The 18,944-nt window shown below is 46.5% G+C and overlaps 1 protein-coding gene and 1 long non-coding RNA gene across 2 annotated transcripts in view; one reads left to right on the top strand and one right to left on the bottom strand.

Annotated features, from left to right (window-relative positions):
• Nucleotides 1-18,944, top strand: part of LOC134488509 (uncharacterized) — a 679,404-nt gene that overhangs the window by 364,290 nt on the left and 296,170 nt on the right. The gene's annotated exons all lie outside the window — the stretch shown is intronic.
• SEMA6B (semaphorin 6B) overlaps nt 1-18,944 on the bottom strand; it is a 50,520-nt gene that overhangs the window by 16,179 nt on the left and 15,397 nt on the right. The window contains exons 5-11 of the mRNA XM_063290938.1: nt 12,769-12,870; nt 11,265-11,355; nt 10,388-10,507; nt 7,068-7,156; nt 4,618-4,835; nt 4,188-4,319; nt 2,666-2,815 (exon numbers count right to left, since the gene is read on the bottom strand). Of these exons, the coding sequence (XP_063147008.1) occupies nt 2,666-2,815; nt 4,188-4,319; nt 4,618-4,835; nt 7,068-7,156; nt 10,388-10,507; nt 11,265-11,355; nt 12,769-12,870 (902 nt within the window). The remainder of the gene's footprint in view (nt 1-2,665; nt 2,816-4,187; nt 4,320-4,617; nt 4,836-7,067; nt 7,157-10,387; nt 10,508-11,264; nt 11,356-12,768; nt 12,871-18,944) is intronic.

An 18,944-nucleotide genomic window follows, 5' to 3' on the forward strand; every position in this document is an offset into this window, starting at 1 on the left:
ATCGCTTAATTGGCTGAAACTTACACCGATGAGAGCCCCAGAGGAAGAGAGCGCGCTCCAAAAGCAGGTTAGGTCGATGGTTTATTTATTTATTCCTCACGATTTGCTTATTTATTATTTGCTTATTTATTTATCTAAACAACTTAGAGGCCGCCTGACTCCTAACCTCTCCGGACAGTTTACAGTCGAAAAAGGAAGATGGATTAGGTGCCCTTGAGTCGTTTTCAACTCTTAGCGGCCGCATCGATAGATATAAAGCAAGAACAACAGGAAAAAAGGAAAAAAAAGTCATAAGGGGCCCACAGACAGACGCATACCCGTGGGAGTTAAACAGGGACTCCACCATCAATCACTCCCAGGGCTTGGGGTACAATTCATAAAAACGCAGTCAAGCGAGAGGAAGTCAACAAGGTGCTTCGGAGCAGATATGAGTGTGAGCGTTGCACTGGTGTGCATGCGCTCCATGTGCCTTGTCAGCTTCAGATTCAAAGCTCTGGAGGTCCACATCCGAGGTCCACTAATAAACAAGGAGCACTATTGTCGAACAAATCAGCCCAGAGGTCTCACTCGACGCACAAACAGCCAGGCTCAAATGATCCTACTTCGGGCACATGATGCGCAGACCCCGCTCTCTGGAGGAGGCTCTGATGCTGGGAAAGGTGGGAGGAAAGAGAAGAGGAGGAGGACCAGCAGCAGGGTGGAGGGACTCGGTTACCATGGAGATGGGGGCACTTTTGGAAGACCTGAAGGTCCAGGTTGGGGACAGGTCCTCCTGGAGGAAATCTATCAACGTGGTTGCTAAGCGTCAACGTGACTTGATGGCATGTAATCAATCAATCAATCAATGCAAAAACCCAACTTCTTTGAGAAGACCATGGCACTGGGAAACGTGGAAGGAAAGAGAAGAGGAGGAGGACCAGCAGCACGAGGGAGGGACTTGGTGACAAGTGTGACAGGGGCACCCTTGGAAGACCTGAAGGGCCAGGTTGGGGACAGGTTGTTCTAGAAAGGATATCCATCCATCCATCCATCCATCCATCCATCCATCCATCCATCCATCTGCAAAAAGCTGGCACCAGCTTGATGGCACATAATCCGTCAATCAAACTAACTGAGCGGCACTACAGAGAGAAGATATCCGCGGTCTGAACAGGAGGCCAAAATGCCAAGTCTGCCCTTGGCACTGGGAGGCCGGTAGTGGCCATGCTTGTCGAGCCTCCTGAGCAGTGTTTCCCAACCTTGGCCACTTTAAGATGTGTTGACCAACCCAGACTGGCTGGCTGGGGAATTCTGGGAGTTGAAGTCCACACATCTTAAAGTGGCCAAGGTTGGGAAACACTGCTCCAGAGCAAAGGCATTCCGAGCTGGGATGTCACCCACTGAAAAAGCCCTTTCTTACATTCTCTCACATCTCATCCTTATGGGGGTCCCCCTTAAGTCTTTGGGACAACAGATACCAGGGGTCTTGCTCAAGATCCTAAACCGTTAAGAGTCATAAACCATTATTAAAACTTTGAAAACCAGCTGGTAAGAGATAGCTAAGGCCTTCCTTCCCTCCCTCCCTCCCTCCCTTCTCTGTACCTTCCATCCATCCATCCCATCTCTGTATCTCTATATCTCCTTTGTCTGTCTGGTTTTGTTATCTGCCGATTTCTGTTGTCTTGTTTTTATCTCGTTTGGTGCACTGTGAATGTCTGAATCCCCTTGACTCCAGATCTCAAGAATTCTCCACAAGAATGCTGGCATCTCCCATGAGAAGCCTGAAACCTGGGCAATCTCCTGAGATTGGAGCCATTTTTAAAAAACAGTCATTACGCAAAAATTAGGGAAAGGGGTGTGAAGATATTGCAGCCTCTACGCCCCAGGAGGCAATGCACTTTTAGTAGTTAGCAGGACCCTCTGATGATTAGAAAGACAAGATTAGAGGTAGTCCTCGCTAAGGGTAGTCCTCACTGTTCCTCGTCATAAGTGCGAGGAACAGTTGTAAGTCAGGCTTTTCAGTGCCATTGTAACTCCAGACGGTCACTAAACCTGGAGTGGCACATTCGTTTAGAGACTGTCTGGAGTTACAATGGCACTGAGAAACCTGACTTACAACTGTTCCTCGCACTTACGACTGTCGCAGCATCCCTACAGTTATGTGATCATGATTTGGGTGCTCGGTGACCATCGCGCATTTACAATGGTTGCAGCATCCGGTGGTCACGTGATCAGCATTTTCGACCTTCCCAGCTGGCTTCCAATAAGCAAAATCAACAGGAAAACGTGTGATTTGCTTAACAACCACATGGTTCGATTAATGACCAGGTCCAGATTTGGCTAGTGACCACATCACTTAACAACCTAAATCCTGGTCCCAACTGTGGTCGTTGAGCGAGGACTACCTGTACAGAAAGAAGGGAATTATGACGAAATCGGAAAGAGTGGTTTGATTAGAACTGTAGGTATAACTGCCAAGAGGAATATTGGAAACCATTACTTTATATATGCTGTTTTTTCTTTCTCTATCTTTCCTTTCCTTTTCTTTTTTCTTTTCCTTTTCTTTTTTCTCACACTTACTTCGCTACGTGTTTTTCTCTGAATGTATTTCTTATTATCTACCTAAAATCCCTTAATAAAACTTATTTTAAAAAAAAGTGGTTAGCAGGCCCGTTCTCCTCCTCACCGAGCCACGCTCCGGATGATCCAGGGGGCATTCCCCAAGGACGGCACTGACTCATCCATCAGGGGATGCGTCTTGACAAAGCTGAGGATCTCGTCGGGAAAAAGGCTGGAAGAATTGTGCTGCATCCCAGGAGCCGCACAGCAACCTGGTCTGGGAAACAAAAGAGGAGGCCGTGAATTGCAGGGGGACCTGGCTGGATTTATTGATTTTTTTGGTTTCTACAGCCACCCATCTCAACAAGTGACTCTGGGCGGCGAACAATAAAAATAAATAAATAAAACACTTTCATCTTTCTTTCATACTTTTTTCTATATTGTTCCATGTTTATCTTTTAATTTTGCAAAAAAAAGAAATCCTTTAAATATATCTATTTATTTGTCTGTCTGTCCGTCTATCTCAACCCCCCCACTGCAGGGATACTGCAGTGATGGATTCCTGCCTTGGGCAGGGGGTTGGACTACATGATCTTCAAGGGTCCTTCCAACCTTGTGTCTCTAGGATTCTATGATCAGGGTCCATAGTAGACCAGGAACCTGTAGGACATCCAAGGTTCAATACCCACCATCTTCTGGTAGGTGTGTGACTAGACCTCCCCTAAAATCCTGGAGGTCATTCCATAAGGTAGTTAATATTGAGGTTAATGGACCTGTTCAGAAGAACATCACACCTTGTGTTGTTTGTTGAAGTCCCCCACGTTCCACCCTTAAGGCAGATGTGGACAAGCAGGCTCCCCAGATGCGGATGAACTACAACCCCCAGCATTCCTCAATCTTGGCCATATTGCTGGGAGTTGTAGTTCAGCTACACCTGCAGGCCAACAGCTGTCCAGATGCACCTGAAGGAGCTTGCATGACTCTGACCAAGCTGGGCAGTTGCTGTACTGGTATGTGGGAATGACCTTGGGAGACCGGGCAAAGGGATGCTGCCTAGGCAATGGTCAGATAAGAGAGGGAGGAGCCCACAGCTGCATGATGGGGTGGAGAAAGAGGTTCAGAAGGGACCCTTTCTAGTTTCTCAGGCTGTAAAGGAGATGGGGGAGAGATGTACTTTCAGACTTGCAAGATCCTTGTAAAGGTATGTGGGAATGACCTTGGGAGACCAGGCAAAGAGATATTGCCTAGGGAATGGTCAGATAAGAGAGGGCCGAGCCCGCAGCTGCACAATGGGTGGGGCGAGAGGCTCAGAAGTGACCCTCCCTAGTTTTTTGGGCTGTAAAGGAGACGGTGGGGGATTTGTACTTTCAGATTTGCAAGATTCTGTTAATGTAGTTAATGTAGCTTTACAATAAAGTAGAATTAGCTCATCTGGCCATATTTCCTCTCTGGTCCACTTGGGAAGGCTGTCAGTTGCAGAGAAATTGGCCCTGAGGTCATGGAAACCAGAACAGGACCAGGAATCTGGCAAAGTGACCAAGGACCACCAGGAGGAATTCCCTGACATTAGCCACATTCCTGTTGCAGCTTTTGGGCAGCACACCTGCCCCCTGGGTTCCAGCCACGGGGCCTGTGACTGATTTCCTTACCGTGGCTTGGGAACCAGCTCTTCTGGAACCGGGGTCCAAATGGATTCAGGAGATTTCTGCTCCCGGAAGCGCCCTTCGAAGACGGCTGCCATTTGGCCCATGTCGTAGGCGCAGACAGCCGAACCGGGAATGCTGCAGAGGGAGGCAAAGAAGGTTTCGGGAAGGAGGTGTTGTGTGGCTCCAGGCCGCTGGACTGCAGTTGTTCTTCTGGCCTTTGTAAGCTGCATGGCTGAGGCCTGAGCTGAGCATCTGACCCCATTTCCTCCCTCAAGACGTGTTCTTTCAGCCTGCTGTCAAAAGGTGGCCCACCCCGCAGGGGTGCACCAAGGACTGCACAATCCAACATTCTGCATTTTGGGGAAGCTGGAACTTTGCCTGGGTCAAGAAGCCCTTTCTATTACAAGATACCCAGCTCAACCCTCCGTCTCACCTGTTGGTGGGTGTGGAGAAGACAGCCAGCACCGTTGGCCTCCCATCGATCTCCAAAATGTCTGTGACTGACTGGATGACGTTGAAATAGAAGTGGGAGTCTCCCGGGATGGAGCAATTCAGGCGAGCCTTCAGGAAGGAAGTCCACTGTTTCTCCAGCACCCGCTGCGATCCCCCCATGTCGTTCTTGCAAACACGGGCCACCCTTGAAACCACCATCTACGTGGGGGAGAAGGAAGGGGGGAAGCTGAATTGCTAAGCAGAAATCTCTCAGCACTTTTTCTCTCTCCCCACCTCCCCCCAAATCAAACTGGGAGACAGGAAGGAATGGTGGTCCTTGGGGATCTCAAGAGGACCTTGGGAAAAGATCCAACTGGGTCCCTAAGCAGGGACATCCTTGCAGAACCCAAGTGGGTGGGCAATGTAAGCTTGTCACTGAACTACCGCCTTTCCTAGGAACAGCAAGGTGGCTTTCCTTCAGTCCCACAGCTAGAAGAAAAGGACAGCGGCAGAAATAGCCCACCTGAGAGGTCACAGGCCTGGGGTGGAGTGGCAGGGAGCGACTGGTAAGTGCTGCAAGAGAATGGCTTACCACTAGGTGGGGCTGCTGCTCTGCTTTTCAAAACACGGGTCTAGCGCTCTTTTGAAAGAGGGCTAAACTCACGCCCAGGAGAAGCCTGCCTAAGGCTGCCCAATGTTTAGGCTGTGGTTGCGGGGACACGAGGATGAACACCCTGAGGGCCACAAAGCACCCTGACGCAGGAAAAGCTCCAGTGCTCCCATGTCGCCTAGCTCAGCTTATCTACACAGACTGCCAGAGGTCCTCTAAAGACCGGGAATTGTGGAGTTATAGCCTGGCACATTTGGAAGATACCAGCTACGCCCTCTCTGCCGACTGGCAAGTGTCTCCCCATCGTTTCAGCCAGGGCATCCCTCTACTCTCTGGAAATGCCTGGAGACTTCTGTACAGGGATCAGATTGGTTGGTCAAGGGAGAAACAGTTCCTGCTTTCTGTTGCTCTTTCACTTTTCAGCTATGGCTGATGCAGCAAAGGGCTCATCCTGCGAGAGCGGTCCAAAACTTCCGGGCTGACCCTTTTTGGACAATGAGGATCCTTGATGGAAATCATCACTGTCCCTTGAGAAGACAAGGAATACGCAAGTGGGCTACCAGTCACCTTCCACCATCCGGGCTCCTTGCAGTTGGAAACCTAGCCTGTCTTTGGCAGCAAAGCTCAGTCTCATTGATATTGTCAGTTGGGGTTTCAGGAAACCAGGACCGTCCATACTGCCTCCCACAACAATTAACACCTCCCTGTTAAGATGCACCACAAGTCGGTACAAAGAGGTGCTTAGTTTTTAGACACTTACAGGTGGTCCTCAACTTACAGCTGTTTGTTTAACAACGATCAGAAGTTATGACGACCTTGGAATGGGTGGTTTATGGCCTGTAAAGTAATTCTGAGCGTCACAAAACATCCCACCACCACACTGCGGTCATATGATCGCATTTCGGGTGTTTGGCAACTGGCTCGCACTTATGACTGCTTGCAGTGTCCCATGGTCCAATGATTGGGTTTTGCAACGTTTTGGCCATTTTCGGGCAATAACATGCCCATTGGAGAAGCTGGATTCTCTTAAACAACCCATGATTCACTTAATGACCGCCATAAAAATGGTCGTAAAGTCGGGTCCGGTCACATGGTGACTCGACTTATGACCGCAACGACTTACGATGGAAATTCTGGTCCCTATTGTGATCATAAGTCGAGGACTACTTTTATATTATTTGTAGGAGATACCCTTCTGATCTACGGGTTTTGGCAATATGTGGCAATGCATCAAATCAAGCATTTCGTTTTTGGTTTCATTGCTACATTAATATAATAGGAAACATAACAGAATGACATAATAATATGTAGCACAATGTAATGTAATGTTTGATATGATAGAACAACACACGGTTTTGCAGTATAATGTATTCTGTTACCATATAAATTGATGGATCCCCAGCAAATGGTCTACCTTCTTCTTTTTAAATAGTTTATTAAAACATTTAAAGAAAGAGAATAAATAGCTGCATTAAAAAAAAGAGAAAGAGACATGGGGGATAAAGAATAAAATATCAGTAAATAAATGAAGAGTTTACAATGATCATAAAGCTTGACATTCGTTTTTTTGTTCATTCATTCATGGCACAGAACAAAGCCCGTTATGTCCGCTTAAGAAATAAGTAGAAATCTCTACAAAACTCCGGACGTAATATTAATAGTGATATCCCCAATCATTTCTTTTAGGTTTTCACGAAGTTCAGGACCAACGCAACTATGGCATTTAGCTTGGTGGAAGACCGTGTAGGGTGATTCAGAGGCTCAGCCACCCAGCAGTTCCTGAGGACAATGCAGAGTCTAGCTGCCCCCATCACCCAACCATTGGTGCTGGTTGGACCCACCTTCTCCAGGTAGTTGAATTCCATTGCAATCTCTCTGAAGAAGAAGTAGACATGGTTCTTCCACTCCACCGCGTGGACAAAGTAGGGCTCTGCACAGGGTGGGGGAAGAAACAAGAGAAGAGGTCAAGCAGGACCATCTTGGGAAGGTCCTTCAGAAGCTGCCTCGTTTACTCCCTTCTCCCTTTACTAGATTTAATGACTTGCTCCAGAGGACCCCAAACAATCCAACGAGGAACCACCACAGAGGAGCTGGATGCGAATCAAAAAAGGTGTTCCTTGCTCCATGCTCCAGATGACGTCTCAGAACCCCACTCTTGGCTCAGGCCACCTCACTAAAATTGGGGTACCCACTCCACGCAACCCAGAGCTTCATTGCACACAGGGTTTTTTTTTATGAAGGACCTCCCACTGGCCTTTTCTTCTCCATCGGGGGATCTGGGTGTGCAAGCGTTTAAGGCAGTGTTTCTCCATCGGGGGATCTGGGAGTGCAAGGCAGTGTTTAAGGCAGTGTTTCTCCATCGGGGGATCTGGGAGTGCAAGCATTTAAGGCAGTGTTTCTCAACCGTGGCAACTTTAAGATGGGTGAACTTCAACTCCCAGAATTCCCCAGCCAGCTGTGCTGGCTGGGGAATTCTAGGAGTTGAAGTCCACCCATGTTAAAGTTGCGGGGATTGAGAAACACTGATTTAAGGAAATGTTAACTGATGCATTGACCTTCAGGGTCCCAGGAATCTAGAATGGGAAGGGTCCCTTGAGGGCATCCAATCCAACCCCTGCTCAGGGCAGGAATCATTTAAGCATCCCCAACAGATCACTTCTTGAGCGCATCCAGGAGTGGGGAGCCCCCTTCCTATGCATGAGTTCTCCTAATAAAACAGCTCTTCCTGTCTGGAAGTTTTTCTTATCATTCTAGCAGTATCAGCCTTCCTATATCTCCAGTCTGCTATTCCATGTCCCACATTCTGGAATAATGGAGCCCAGGTCTTGATTGTCTGCAGGATCCCCTCCATGGCCTTTTCTCAAGGCTGGACATTCCCAAATCCTTCCCGGGGCTTCGCTCTTGCTGTGTTCATCATCCTTGCACCCCTTTGCTGAGCCTGTCCCAATTAATGCAACCCCCAGAGCTAGACACGATCTTGCTTGCGGGGACTAATCAAAATGGAAACATCGCTTCCCCAGGGTTAAACACATCTTCGGATGCCAACTAAAACATGGCTTTCTGTCTTTTTTCTTTTTTTCTTTTTCTGCAGCTACATCACCCAGCTGACTCATCTCCAGCCCGAGATCAACAATATTTCCAAGGTCTTTTTCTCGCATATTATTGCTAAGCCATTAAAGAAATCTTAATTGATAGGGCCAGAGGGGTCGACCAAGGGCATCAGTTAGCATATGAATGTACCCAATTGTGCAGAAACATGGGCAGGCATGCCTACATGCGTTTGCTTTGTGAACGGAGCATGCCCCTGTAGGGAATCTTGCAAAAACAGCGAGCGATTCCTGCAGCTGGGATTAATTTCAGAAGCTGTTTATCTCCTAAATTAGAGTGAACAGCCCTTGGCCTTATGTCCTCCACAAGGAAAAGGAAGGCAGGTAACTTTCATCTTGCTCATGGCTCCCAGGCTACATAATTTTTCCCTGGCACTTCTTCTATTTTGCCAGTTATATTATTTTAAACACTCATATGCACACTGACGTGCATGCACACCAAGGCAACTTTTAAAATCATTCCAGAATCTTTTGGTGGATCAGCTGGAAGGAATATTAGCTCAGGCCACAATTCTACACCTTTAATCAAGCGTATTTCCCACCAAAGGCTAAAACACTGGGAATAAACATGCATCGGTTTGGCTATAAACTTTGCCTCTGTATTTTGGCTTCCACTTTTAAGAAGTTTTCAACCCTTTTCTAATCAAAAAGATCTTGCCTTCCCAAGCATGCTCACATCATTCTGGTTTGGAACCATAAATATAGCAACTGGGGGCAAAACTAGGATGGTGGTTCTTCTTTTTAACTTAGACACGAAGTTAAAAAAACCTCATCTTTTTGTTCACTCAGGCATTTTAAATCTCGCCTGTAAAGTTTTAGATTATCCTCTCCGTTGATTTTATCTGCCATTTTATTCTGCTGTCCTAGTGTGGTGTATTTTATTCCTTTCAGCTGGTTTGCGGACTCTCCATGAAGCTGTGGCATGGAAATATATCAGGTGAAATACTAGTCTGCCTAAGTTCGTGTCACTTTGTGAGAAAAGCTGTTTGATTTCTGGGCCCAGGGAATTCACCAGCTCCCCCATTGCGGCTTTCATCAACCCGATGCCTTCCAGAGACGCTGGACAACAACACCCCCAATTCCCAGCCAATTGCTGGCTTGTGAACGATGGAAACTGTAAGCCAACACACCTACTGGGCCCCAAATTTAGGAGGGTTGCCGTATAGCCTGCTTTTTTTTTTTTAATGGTCTCGTGCAATGGAAATGCTGGAGGTCCTCTAGTGCAACCCCTGTGTTGTGCAGGAATCCATCACTACAGCACCCCTGACAGATGGCTATTTGGTTTCTGCCTGAAGACCTCCGATGAAGACAAGGCCTGAGGAGGTACTGAGGGAGCCTGTTCATAGAATACTAGAAAGGAAAAGTGGAAGTGACCTTAGAGAGCATCTAGTCCAACCCCTGCCCAGACTCCTCGACGGATGGCCACCCACACTACGTTTTGAACACCTCCAGTAAAGGGGAGTCTACCACCACTTAGGGCAGCCTGCTCTGCTGAACAACCAAAACCTGCTTCATTGCGATTTAGACCCTTTGTTACTTGCCCCATCTTTGGGCCCAACCCTAACAAGTCCTCCCCATCTTGTCCACCGTACTTGCAAAGAGCTCTTTCATTCATCTGTTCATTTTTCAGCAAGGAGGAAAGGCCAGACCCCTTCTTGGCCATTTGTTTCACCTCATCTTCACTATGAAATGCGTTTAAAAAAAATATCCTAAGATGCAGTTTTTCCTCCAAAGGCCCATGGCTTGAATGCTCTCCCGCATCCTGGTCAGGAAATGTTAATCTCTGGCTTGAAATCGGTGCAGCGTCTCCCAGGGGAAAAGCCTATAATGAGGCTGAAGTCATTTTCCAGCACCCAATTCCTCTCTCATGCCCCAAAATGCCACTGATAAAGTGCACCGAGGCCAAATTTATCCGAGGGATGAAGAGAAGCCAAACTGAATTCTTGGAAAGAGGCTGTGCTTCTCCTGTCCTCCTTGCCAGAGCAGCTGTGGGGGGTCCTGACCCTCATTTCCACACTCGACATCCACAAGACCATCTGCATCCCGTTCCCCACCTTTAAACCACTTGGAGTCATGCTTAACCGTGCGCAGGGCCAGGCTGTCTCCGAGGCTGCGGTAAATCACTGCGTCGATGGCCAGGAAATCGGTCACGGTGGCGGTGAACAGCATCCCTCCTACCAGGGCCAGGGAGAGAAAGGAAGAATGAAAAGAAAACAGCTGAAGAAGTTAGGCCAGCAGAAAAGGAGAACGGTTGTTACATAAAAATACCTGGGAGAGCCACATGCCCAGGCTTTGGAAATCAAAACAGGCCAAGCTACTGAGAGATGCAACAGAAAGGATGCCAGAGAGAGGAATCAGGAAGGAGTGGAAGAAAGGAAGAGAGAAAGGGGAAAAAGGGAAAAAATCTTGCACTAGTGGAAAACTGGGCAGAGGGAGATCAAAGGGAAACAGGAGGGATCAACGGCCAGATTTTTGGAGAATTGGCAAATGGGCAATCGGAGGGATGAATGATGCTGATGCTCATGGGGAAGAGGTGAGGCCAAGGAGCCGCTTGATCTTGGAGAGTTTAAGTCTTAATGCTTAGGCAGGAGATCACCAGGTAAGGTCTGTAGGCTAGATTGGAGAGCCCCAAACAGCCAAATTGTAGACATTTTAGGAGGAGAGGCGTGTTGGTCTCTGGCATCTAAAAATCAGGAGTCAGGTGGCATCTTTCCCAACTAACCAATTTTATTAAAAGGCAGAAAGAAATATCCACAACACTTCCTAAGCCATTTCAGGCGACTTGTTCAGATTTCCCGGCCTCTTAAGGGTAAGGGCAAAGGGAGAAAGGACACCACTCGGAGATCTTAGGGAGAGAGGTGGGGGTAGCAAGGAAATGAAAACGAGACAACAGCAGCCGGGTTGGCAGTGCCTCCTTCCCACGGCACTGACCTGTAAAGAGGGCAATGTTGGCATGCTTGGGATCATATGGGCACCGGGCCATGCCACTGATGTTGTCACCCACAGGTTCTAGATAGTCCATCTGTTGGAAGGAGAATGGATTAGAAGACATGTGGACCTATAATCTTTGTCCTCCCTTCTAATTCATGTTGACGGCTGTCCCCAAACCAGGTTCCCCCCTCAGTGCCCATAATTCCATGGAAAATTGCAGAGAATTCTGGGAATGAAAGCTTACCCAACCGGGAGATACTTAGTTTGAGAAAGCCTGTGTGATAGATTTAACTTGCTCTAGATCAGTGTTTTTGGCAACTTTAAGATGCATGGACTTAAGTTTTCTCAAATTAATTCCAGAAAAAAGCTACAGACCAGTTCTTTTTCAGTTCCTTAACATGTTTCATTATTATCAGGAGCCGCTAATGGTCATATGGAGATTCGTTTTACATGGTTGAAGGATATCTCAAAAGTCTTTCCTTGGATTCATTTTACTTTTAAGCTTAACTTCTGCATTGGCTTGATTTGAGGGAGCCCATGTTCAGGTACTATTATATTTTTTTAAAATATACTTCAATCAAAACAAACCCCAGATTTATTAACGTTGATATCGGCTTCACCAAGAATCCATCTGCAGTTGAGAGAAAGGTGTAATGTGACGGTGGGCACACCCAGGATATCTAGAATGTTTATAAATATACCTGAAATAAAATTTTCCATCCTTCACTCTTCATTTCACCAATTGCAAGCTTGCTTTTGCAAAGGCTCCCCTCAGTGTGCAAATACAGGGGGAAAAAAAACATGTTCCCCAATTTCCACATATTTCTCCCAACATTTTTGCCTGCAATTTTCTTAGCACATGCAGATCTGTAAATTTTTTTTTGCAAAGCATTAATTTATTGTGCATAATTTCTTAGTTGCAAATGTACAGGGTTACAGCATACTAGGCAATACAATTTAAACATGCACAGATCAGCAACCCATGATAGGTTGATTGCCTGTGGCCCCAACATCCCTTTATACCCCTGCCCCCCCAAAAAACCTGGGTGGTAAAGTGTCTGCTTTGGGGGCAGAAAAGTGCAAAAACTGGGGGTGGCAAAGCAGCTGCTTTGGGGGCACAAAAATGTAAAAAAAAAAAAAAGTGGAAGAGAATGCAAGATTGTTTGCACTCCCATTCTTTAATCACGGGGCAGAAAGCATTTGACAGAATGCTTCTTGTGATACCGCCCCACTCCAAGAAGCCTTTTGCAGCACACGGGCTGATCAGGCAGTTGATTTTGGTTATCCCAAATCTGGGAAAGGTTTCCTTTCCGTAACATACGGTTCAGGAGTTTGGATTTTGTACATCTGCGTTAGAAATTAGATTAAAAGATGATGCCTGCAGCTTGCTCTATGGTTCTTGGCAAGTTAATTCTCCAGTCAGGGTGGCTGAACCCAGGAAGAACCCGTCAGTGTTGGGCAAGTGATGCAGAGGAGGACCAGGGTAGGAGGACCAGGTACTCACACTGTAATCGGAGCAAACAGGGTTGAAGGCATTGGTCCCACACACAAAGAGCACATTGGTGCTGCGGATGAGCAGCACTTTGATAAAATTCCGGCATTCTGCCTGGGGAGGAGAAAAATAATATGGTGAGGGTTGCTGAGCGAAAGGCGGTCTTTGCACGCTCAGGATCTGCTGCATGAGCCAAGGCAAATTCTTGGATGGAACCCTGACTGGGGGAGAAATTCCAGGAGACAGAGCTAAGGATGTGTGGCTTTATCTTAAACCCTGACTGTGCTGCTAGTTTTCTGCATCTTGCAATGCAGGACCATCTCCTTGCAATGGGCACCATCCAAACTCATCAAACCTTCCAAACATCAAACCTCGGTGCTGAGTCCAAGGCTGATCTAAAATGGGACCCCAGAACATTGGCAGGTGGAGGGAACGCTGAGACCTGCAGCAATGATTCAAAAAGAAAAACAACCCAAATTTGAAAGCAACCCCAAAGGATCGCCCTTCGGCTGAGAGATCACACGGATGTTAAACATTGCTCCGAAAAGAAAGTTGGAGAAGTTGAGGAGGGAGGATGGGGAAATCACAGTTGTTTTTGCAATGCTTGTTGCTGTTGGACCTCCAATACCCTTCTTCCCCATCTTCTCACAAGTCCCACAATGCCCACCCGCTATCGAATGGGGGCCGGATGTGCTTATCAGCTGCCCTTACAACAGACCTGTAAGATAGGCCAGCCTGGGAGAAAACACTTGAACCCAGAACAGCCTTGCCATTGTGGGTGGAGGCAAATACTTGGCCCTTGAATCTTTTGACCCTAAGTGCACCACAGTTATTATTGAGGTCAGTGCTGATGCTGTTGGTGCATGGTGTCCTTCAAAAATCACATTTTTCTCCTCCTGGTTAGGGATGTTAGAAAAATGTCGTCCGCCTTCCAGGTCAGCCTGTTCTTCTTATGATTGCTGAGGGTGGAAGCGGGGTTATTTTGGACCCCCAGCTTCTCATCCGCCACTGAATGGGCTCTTGTGCGTCTCCTGGAGATAATATTCATCGTCCTTTGCTTCTTCAAACCAGCACCTTTTCCCTCTCTCGGTTTCCATGGTTTCAGAACAGGCCGGAGAAAGAGAAAAAAGACATTCTTTGGGAGAAAAAAAAAAACAGTGGGTGATTTTCACCACCTCCCTTCTCGGTGCCTGTTTTTCTCCATCGGGTTTTTTTTTTTTTTTTTTTGGAAACCTTTGTTTCTGCCAATTGGAGAGACTGAAAAATCAGCCCCCAGAATATCTAGAGCCATTTCACCCTGTGGAGGAAAAATGGCTCCTGAAAGCAAAAAAAGAGCCAGAAAAACAAGTGATCTAAATGTCCCCAAGATGCACATCTACAGGCTGGAGGCTGTCCGGCGAAGGAGCAACCGCTTCAAAGTAGGATCTCTGGTGCTCTGCACGTTCCCCATGAAAAGATCTGCCCAGGTTGAACAAACAATCCAGGATGCTCACTACAGGTAGTCCTCGCTTAACAACCATTCGTTTAAATGACGGTTCGGAGATACAATGGGGCTGAAAAAGTTCCTTACGACCCACCCTCGAAGTTACGACTGTCGCACCACCCCCACAATCACACGATTGCGATTTGGGCACTTGGCAACTGGCTCGCAGCTTCCTGTGGTCACGCGATTGTGGTTTGCGACTTTCCCAGCTGTCTTCTGACAAGCCAAATCAATAGGGAACCACTGATTCGCTTAACAACCATGGTGAAAACGGTCGTAAAATCGGGTCCGGTCACGCGATGCTTTGCTTAATGACTGCATCGCTTAGCGACCAAGATTCCGGTCTCAACTGTGGTCGTTAAGCGAGGACTCCCTGTATGTTAGTCAAAAGGCATGTCTGCTGTTGCCTCTGAGAAGGGTTCCCAACTCGCTGCCCTAACCCGTCTCTCCAAAGATGCAGAGATGATCCGTTCTCCCAGGAGGCACCTGGTCACGTCCCTCTGTGAGTCACAGTTCTGGCCTCTGTTCCTTCCAAACACGGTGGCTTTCATGCTCTACAAATAACCCTTCTTCCAGGTGTGGGAGCCACCACACTTGAGCATGGAGAGCTGCCACCATTTCCAAATGCAAATTGAATTATCAACCTCCCCTCACCCCCAGCTTCTGTACCACGAAACCTCTAATTCCCAGCCTTCCCCCCCCTCGGGGGAACCTTCTCTGTTTGTCCCAAGCAAGGTGGCCTCTGAGGGTCACTGCTGGGCCCCCTGCCCACACTTCTTCTTGCAAACATTTGACATCAAATGTGATTTATTAGGATCCTCGTATAATTGCTTCTGTAATTAATTATTTCCGGTCTGTTGATCAGAAGAGACACATCTCATAATCGGTGCGAAATCCAATTTCCAGATTCTATTAACACCTCCCTGGGTTGCACATATGACAGAAGTGTCTGCATCCCAAGGGGCTGGAGCAGAAGACCTCCGGGGGTCTCCAGGGGGTGCCATTCGCGGGGGGGGGAGGACGGTATGCGTCTCCTGGCCCAAATGTGGTGGAGATCCAGTAAGTGCTTGCGAGGACAAGAGCACTGGCTTGCCAAAATCCTTTCCTCTCCCTGCTTAAAGTAGCAGAGGAGAGAGGAATCTCAGCCAACAGCAGTGATAGTCTGTGGAAAGGGGAAGAAATCTTGGGGGGGGGGCAGAAACTGGGATGCCACTTGGGATGCCCCTGGGAGGCAGCTTTAGAGGGTCACGTGTTCCCTGATTGGCTGGAGAAAGGCAAAAAGGAAGGGGAATGATTTCAAATTTATTTGGTCCAATGCATCTGGAATAAAATCTGGGTCAGGGGGGGAATTCTGGGAGGGAAGTTGGGGAAGCCTGTTTTCGGGGAAGCTTTAAAGCTGTGTTTTTCAACCCTGGCAATTTCTTAAAGAATTCCCCAGCCGGCATGCTTTAAGTTGGGTGGACTTCGACTCCCAGAATTCCCCAGCTGGTATGCTTTAAGTTGGGTGGACTTCAACTCCCAGAATTCCCCAGCCAGCCATGCTTTAAGTTGAGTGGACTTCAACTCCCAGAATTCCCCAGCCTGTATGCTTTAAGTTGGGTGGACTTCAACTCCCAGAATTCCCCAGCCAGCTATGCTTTAAGTTGAGTGGACTTCAACTCCCAGTATTCCCTAGCCGGCATGCTTAAGACGTGTGAACTTCAACTCCCAGAATTCCCCAGCTGGCATGCTTTAACTTGGGTGGACTTCAACTCCCAGAATTCCCTAGCCGGTATGCTTTAAGTTGGGTGGACTTCAACTCCCAGAATTCCCCAGCCGGCATGCTTTAAGTTGGGTGGACTTCAACTCCCAGAATTCTGGGAGTTGAAGTCCACATATCATAAAGTTGCCAAGTTTGAAAAACGCTGCAGTAAATTCTCACGGCGCTTCCTTTTCCATCCTAATTTTGCATTATTTCAGTTTAAAGGATTTCATTTCCTTGGCAAAAAGCCGCAATTGGCTGTTGGCCACCACTGTTCTCTGGTCTTTTGGCTTCCTCTTTCTTCCATCTACAAAATGGTCATAATAATATGGAAAAAGAGAAAAAGAAGGGAAACGACTTTAAGTGATGGAGCTGGCTCCTGAGAGCCCCATGGACTTCAGGAAAAGGCAATTACTTGGTCTTGGACCACGCACAGGCTGTTGGCACTTTGAAGGTGCAAAATATATTCACAACAGAACTTCAACCAAATTAAAGCAAGAACGACTTCCATATATACCAGATATGCAAGGCATTTAAGTATTTAGTATATGGTTTTTAAGGGGGAAAAGAACCGAAATCAGAAATGCACGAAAATTTTAAACGTTTATGAATAATCTATCTCAGTCGGAGTTTTACGAAGAGGGAGTTAGAAGACAAATATTTATTTATAATGTTTCTAATAGCAATTCTTCGTCCCTCGTATTTATTTATCGGTGTCTTTAAAAAACAGCAGGGATTTTAGCACTCAGCTCAAAGATTCAAATCCTTTTGTGTACTGTTAAAAGAATGCCACGGACGTTGCTTTTGCTGTTCATTTCTTATCAACAATATTCTGAGCATTAACCGTAGCAGCTTGGTAACTCCTTGGTCCACTTGCTGGTACAATATTATATTTCTGCATTGACTAAAAAAAAAAGAATTCAGATTGAGGGAAGCAGAAGAAAGGGAATGAGAGCAGAGCAGAGGATGGACAGGGCCAATCAGATTGCTGAAAAGTTTTTGGAAGAGCCGCAGGACGTCAGCCGGGACTGGTTTCGATGGAAGCCGCTCACCCGTGTAAGTCGTTGATTCTTAGGCCCAACTCAACAAGATCGAACCAGCATAAGCAGCAGCTGCCAAATCAAATTTCCTAACTTTGAACTAACTCGGCCATCCTGGGTGGCCATTAGACCTGGATGGCTTGCTTTCCCCATTTTTTTTTAAACATTAAAACCATCCATTGAACAAGGGAGGAATATTTCATTTTTCTTTCCTTATTTTTTCTATCATGCTCAAACTGCGGTGGTTGGTGCCTTCAAAAGGACCCTGGGTTTGCCTATTTCCTTTGCTAATCACTTTAGGAAATGGCTTGTTAGCTGCTTTTCAGCTATTAGGAACCTTTGTTTTACAGCATCAGGTGAGTTTCCTTCAATCCTGAGCGAAGGAAGTTTTAAATACAAGTTGAAGGACTTAATTTTTTTTTTTCTGGAATAAACCGTAAAAGGGCGATTGAAACTTTGACTTTAGAAAGTTACAAGCAGACCAAGGGTACAGATAAATTTGAAATAAGATTTTGGAATTAATTATAAGGAATCCTTCCCGTGGGAAAATGTCGTTTCTTTATGTATTTATTTTCTTTTCCTTTACTATATTCTTATTTTTTCCTTCTTTTCTATTTTTCTTTTTCTCTTTTCCCTTGTTTCCCCGCACCTTCTACTTGTTCTTTTTATTCTTTTATATTTTTTTACTTTGTATTAGTTTTTATTGTTGTAAATTGGAATCTTTAATAGAATTACTATAAAAAGAAGAATCTCTATGTGGAAGACAATACTGTAATGATAGACCCAAATTCAGAAAACTGGCAGGGACCAATGGGCATGTTTTACTCTGGATAGGGGCTTGGACTGGATGGTTTAAATGCCTGCTTCTAATCCTATGATTTTGTTCAATGTTTCTAGTCCTCATGTTGCAAAGCTAAGTGCATGCTGGCTGGGGAATTCTGGGAGTGGAAGTCCACACAGCTTGAAGTTGCCAAGGTTGAAAAACACCGGCCTCGGTTAACCCAATTCCTCTGTTCTTCCTTTAAGATTTGTTAACCTCTCTAGGCTGCTTAAACTCCAGAGCAGGAAACAGAACCTGAATACAGGCAGCTCTGATTTTGAAAACCAAAAATCTTACTCAGAAAATTCAAAGCCCATCTCCTGAATGATGCTATCTGATTTGACTTCTTTTTTTAAAAAAAGAATATCAATGCACCCACTGAAAGGAAAGGAGGCACCCTTGGAGCCACTGTTAGATTCTCTTTTCGCTTCCTTTCAGACATTCATGCAGCAAACTCAGTGTTTTCCCAAGCAAGGAGAGCAGAGGAGCCTCGCAGAATATTTGCAGGAATATTTGCAGACTGCTTGAGATGCAAAATCTTGGAATTACAGGTAGTCCTCGATTTACAACCACAATTGGGACTGGAACTTTGGTCGCTAAGTGAAGCGATCATTAAGTGAGGCATCATGTGCCCAATTTTATGACCTTTTTTGCTGTGGTTAAGTGAATCACCATGGTTGTTAAGCACATCATGTAGCTGTTAAGTGAATCTGGCTTTCCCCATTGACTTTGCTTGTCAGAAGCCATCTGGGAAGGTTACAAATGGCGAACATGTGACCCCGGGACACTGCAACCATCGTAAATACATGCCGGTTGCCAAGCGCCTGAATTCTGATCACGTGACTGCGGGGATGCTGTGATGGACGTAAGTGCGAGGACTGGTCGTAAGTCACTTTTCAGTGCCGCCATAACTTCAAACGGTTGCTAAATGAATGGTTGTAAGTCGAGGACTACCTGCATGGCAAAACAGGTTTTGCACCTTCCCCCGGATTCCCCAGATTTTGCGCCTTCCCCTGGAAACCAAGTGGAAGACCACTTTGAAAGCTTGGCACAACCTCCATTTCTATGTGGCTGGTGTGAAACACACCCAGTTTGCCTCCCTGG

Source organism: Candoia aspera, chromosome 1, assembly GCF_035149785.1.
Source record: "Candoia aspera isolate rCanAsp1 chromosome 1, rCanAsp1.hap2, whole genome shotgun sequence".
Classification (NCBI taxonomy): Eukaryota; Metazoa; Chordata; class Lepidosauria; order Squamata; family Boidae; genus Candoia; species Candoia aspera.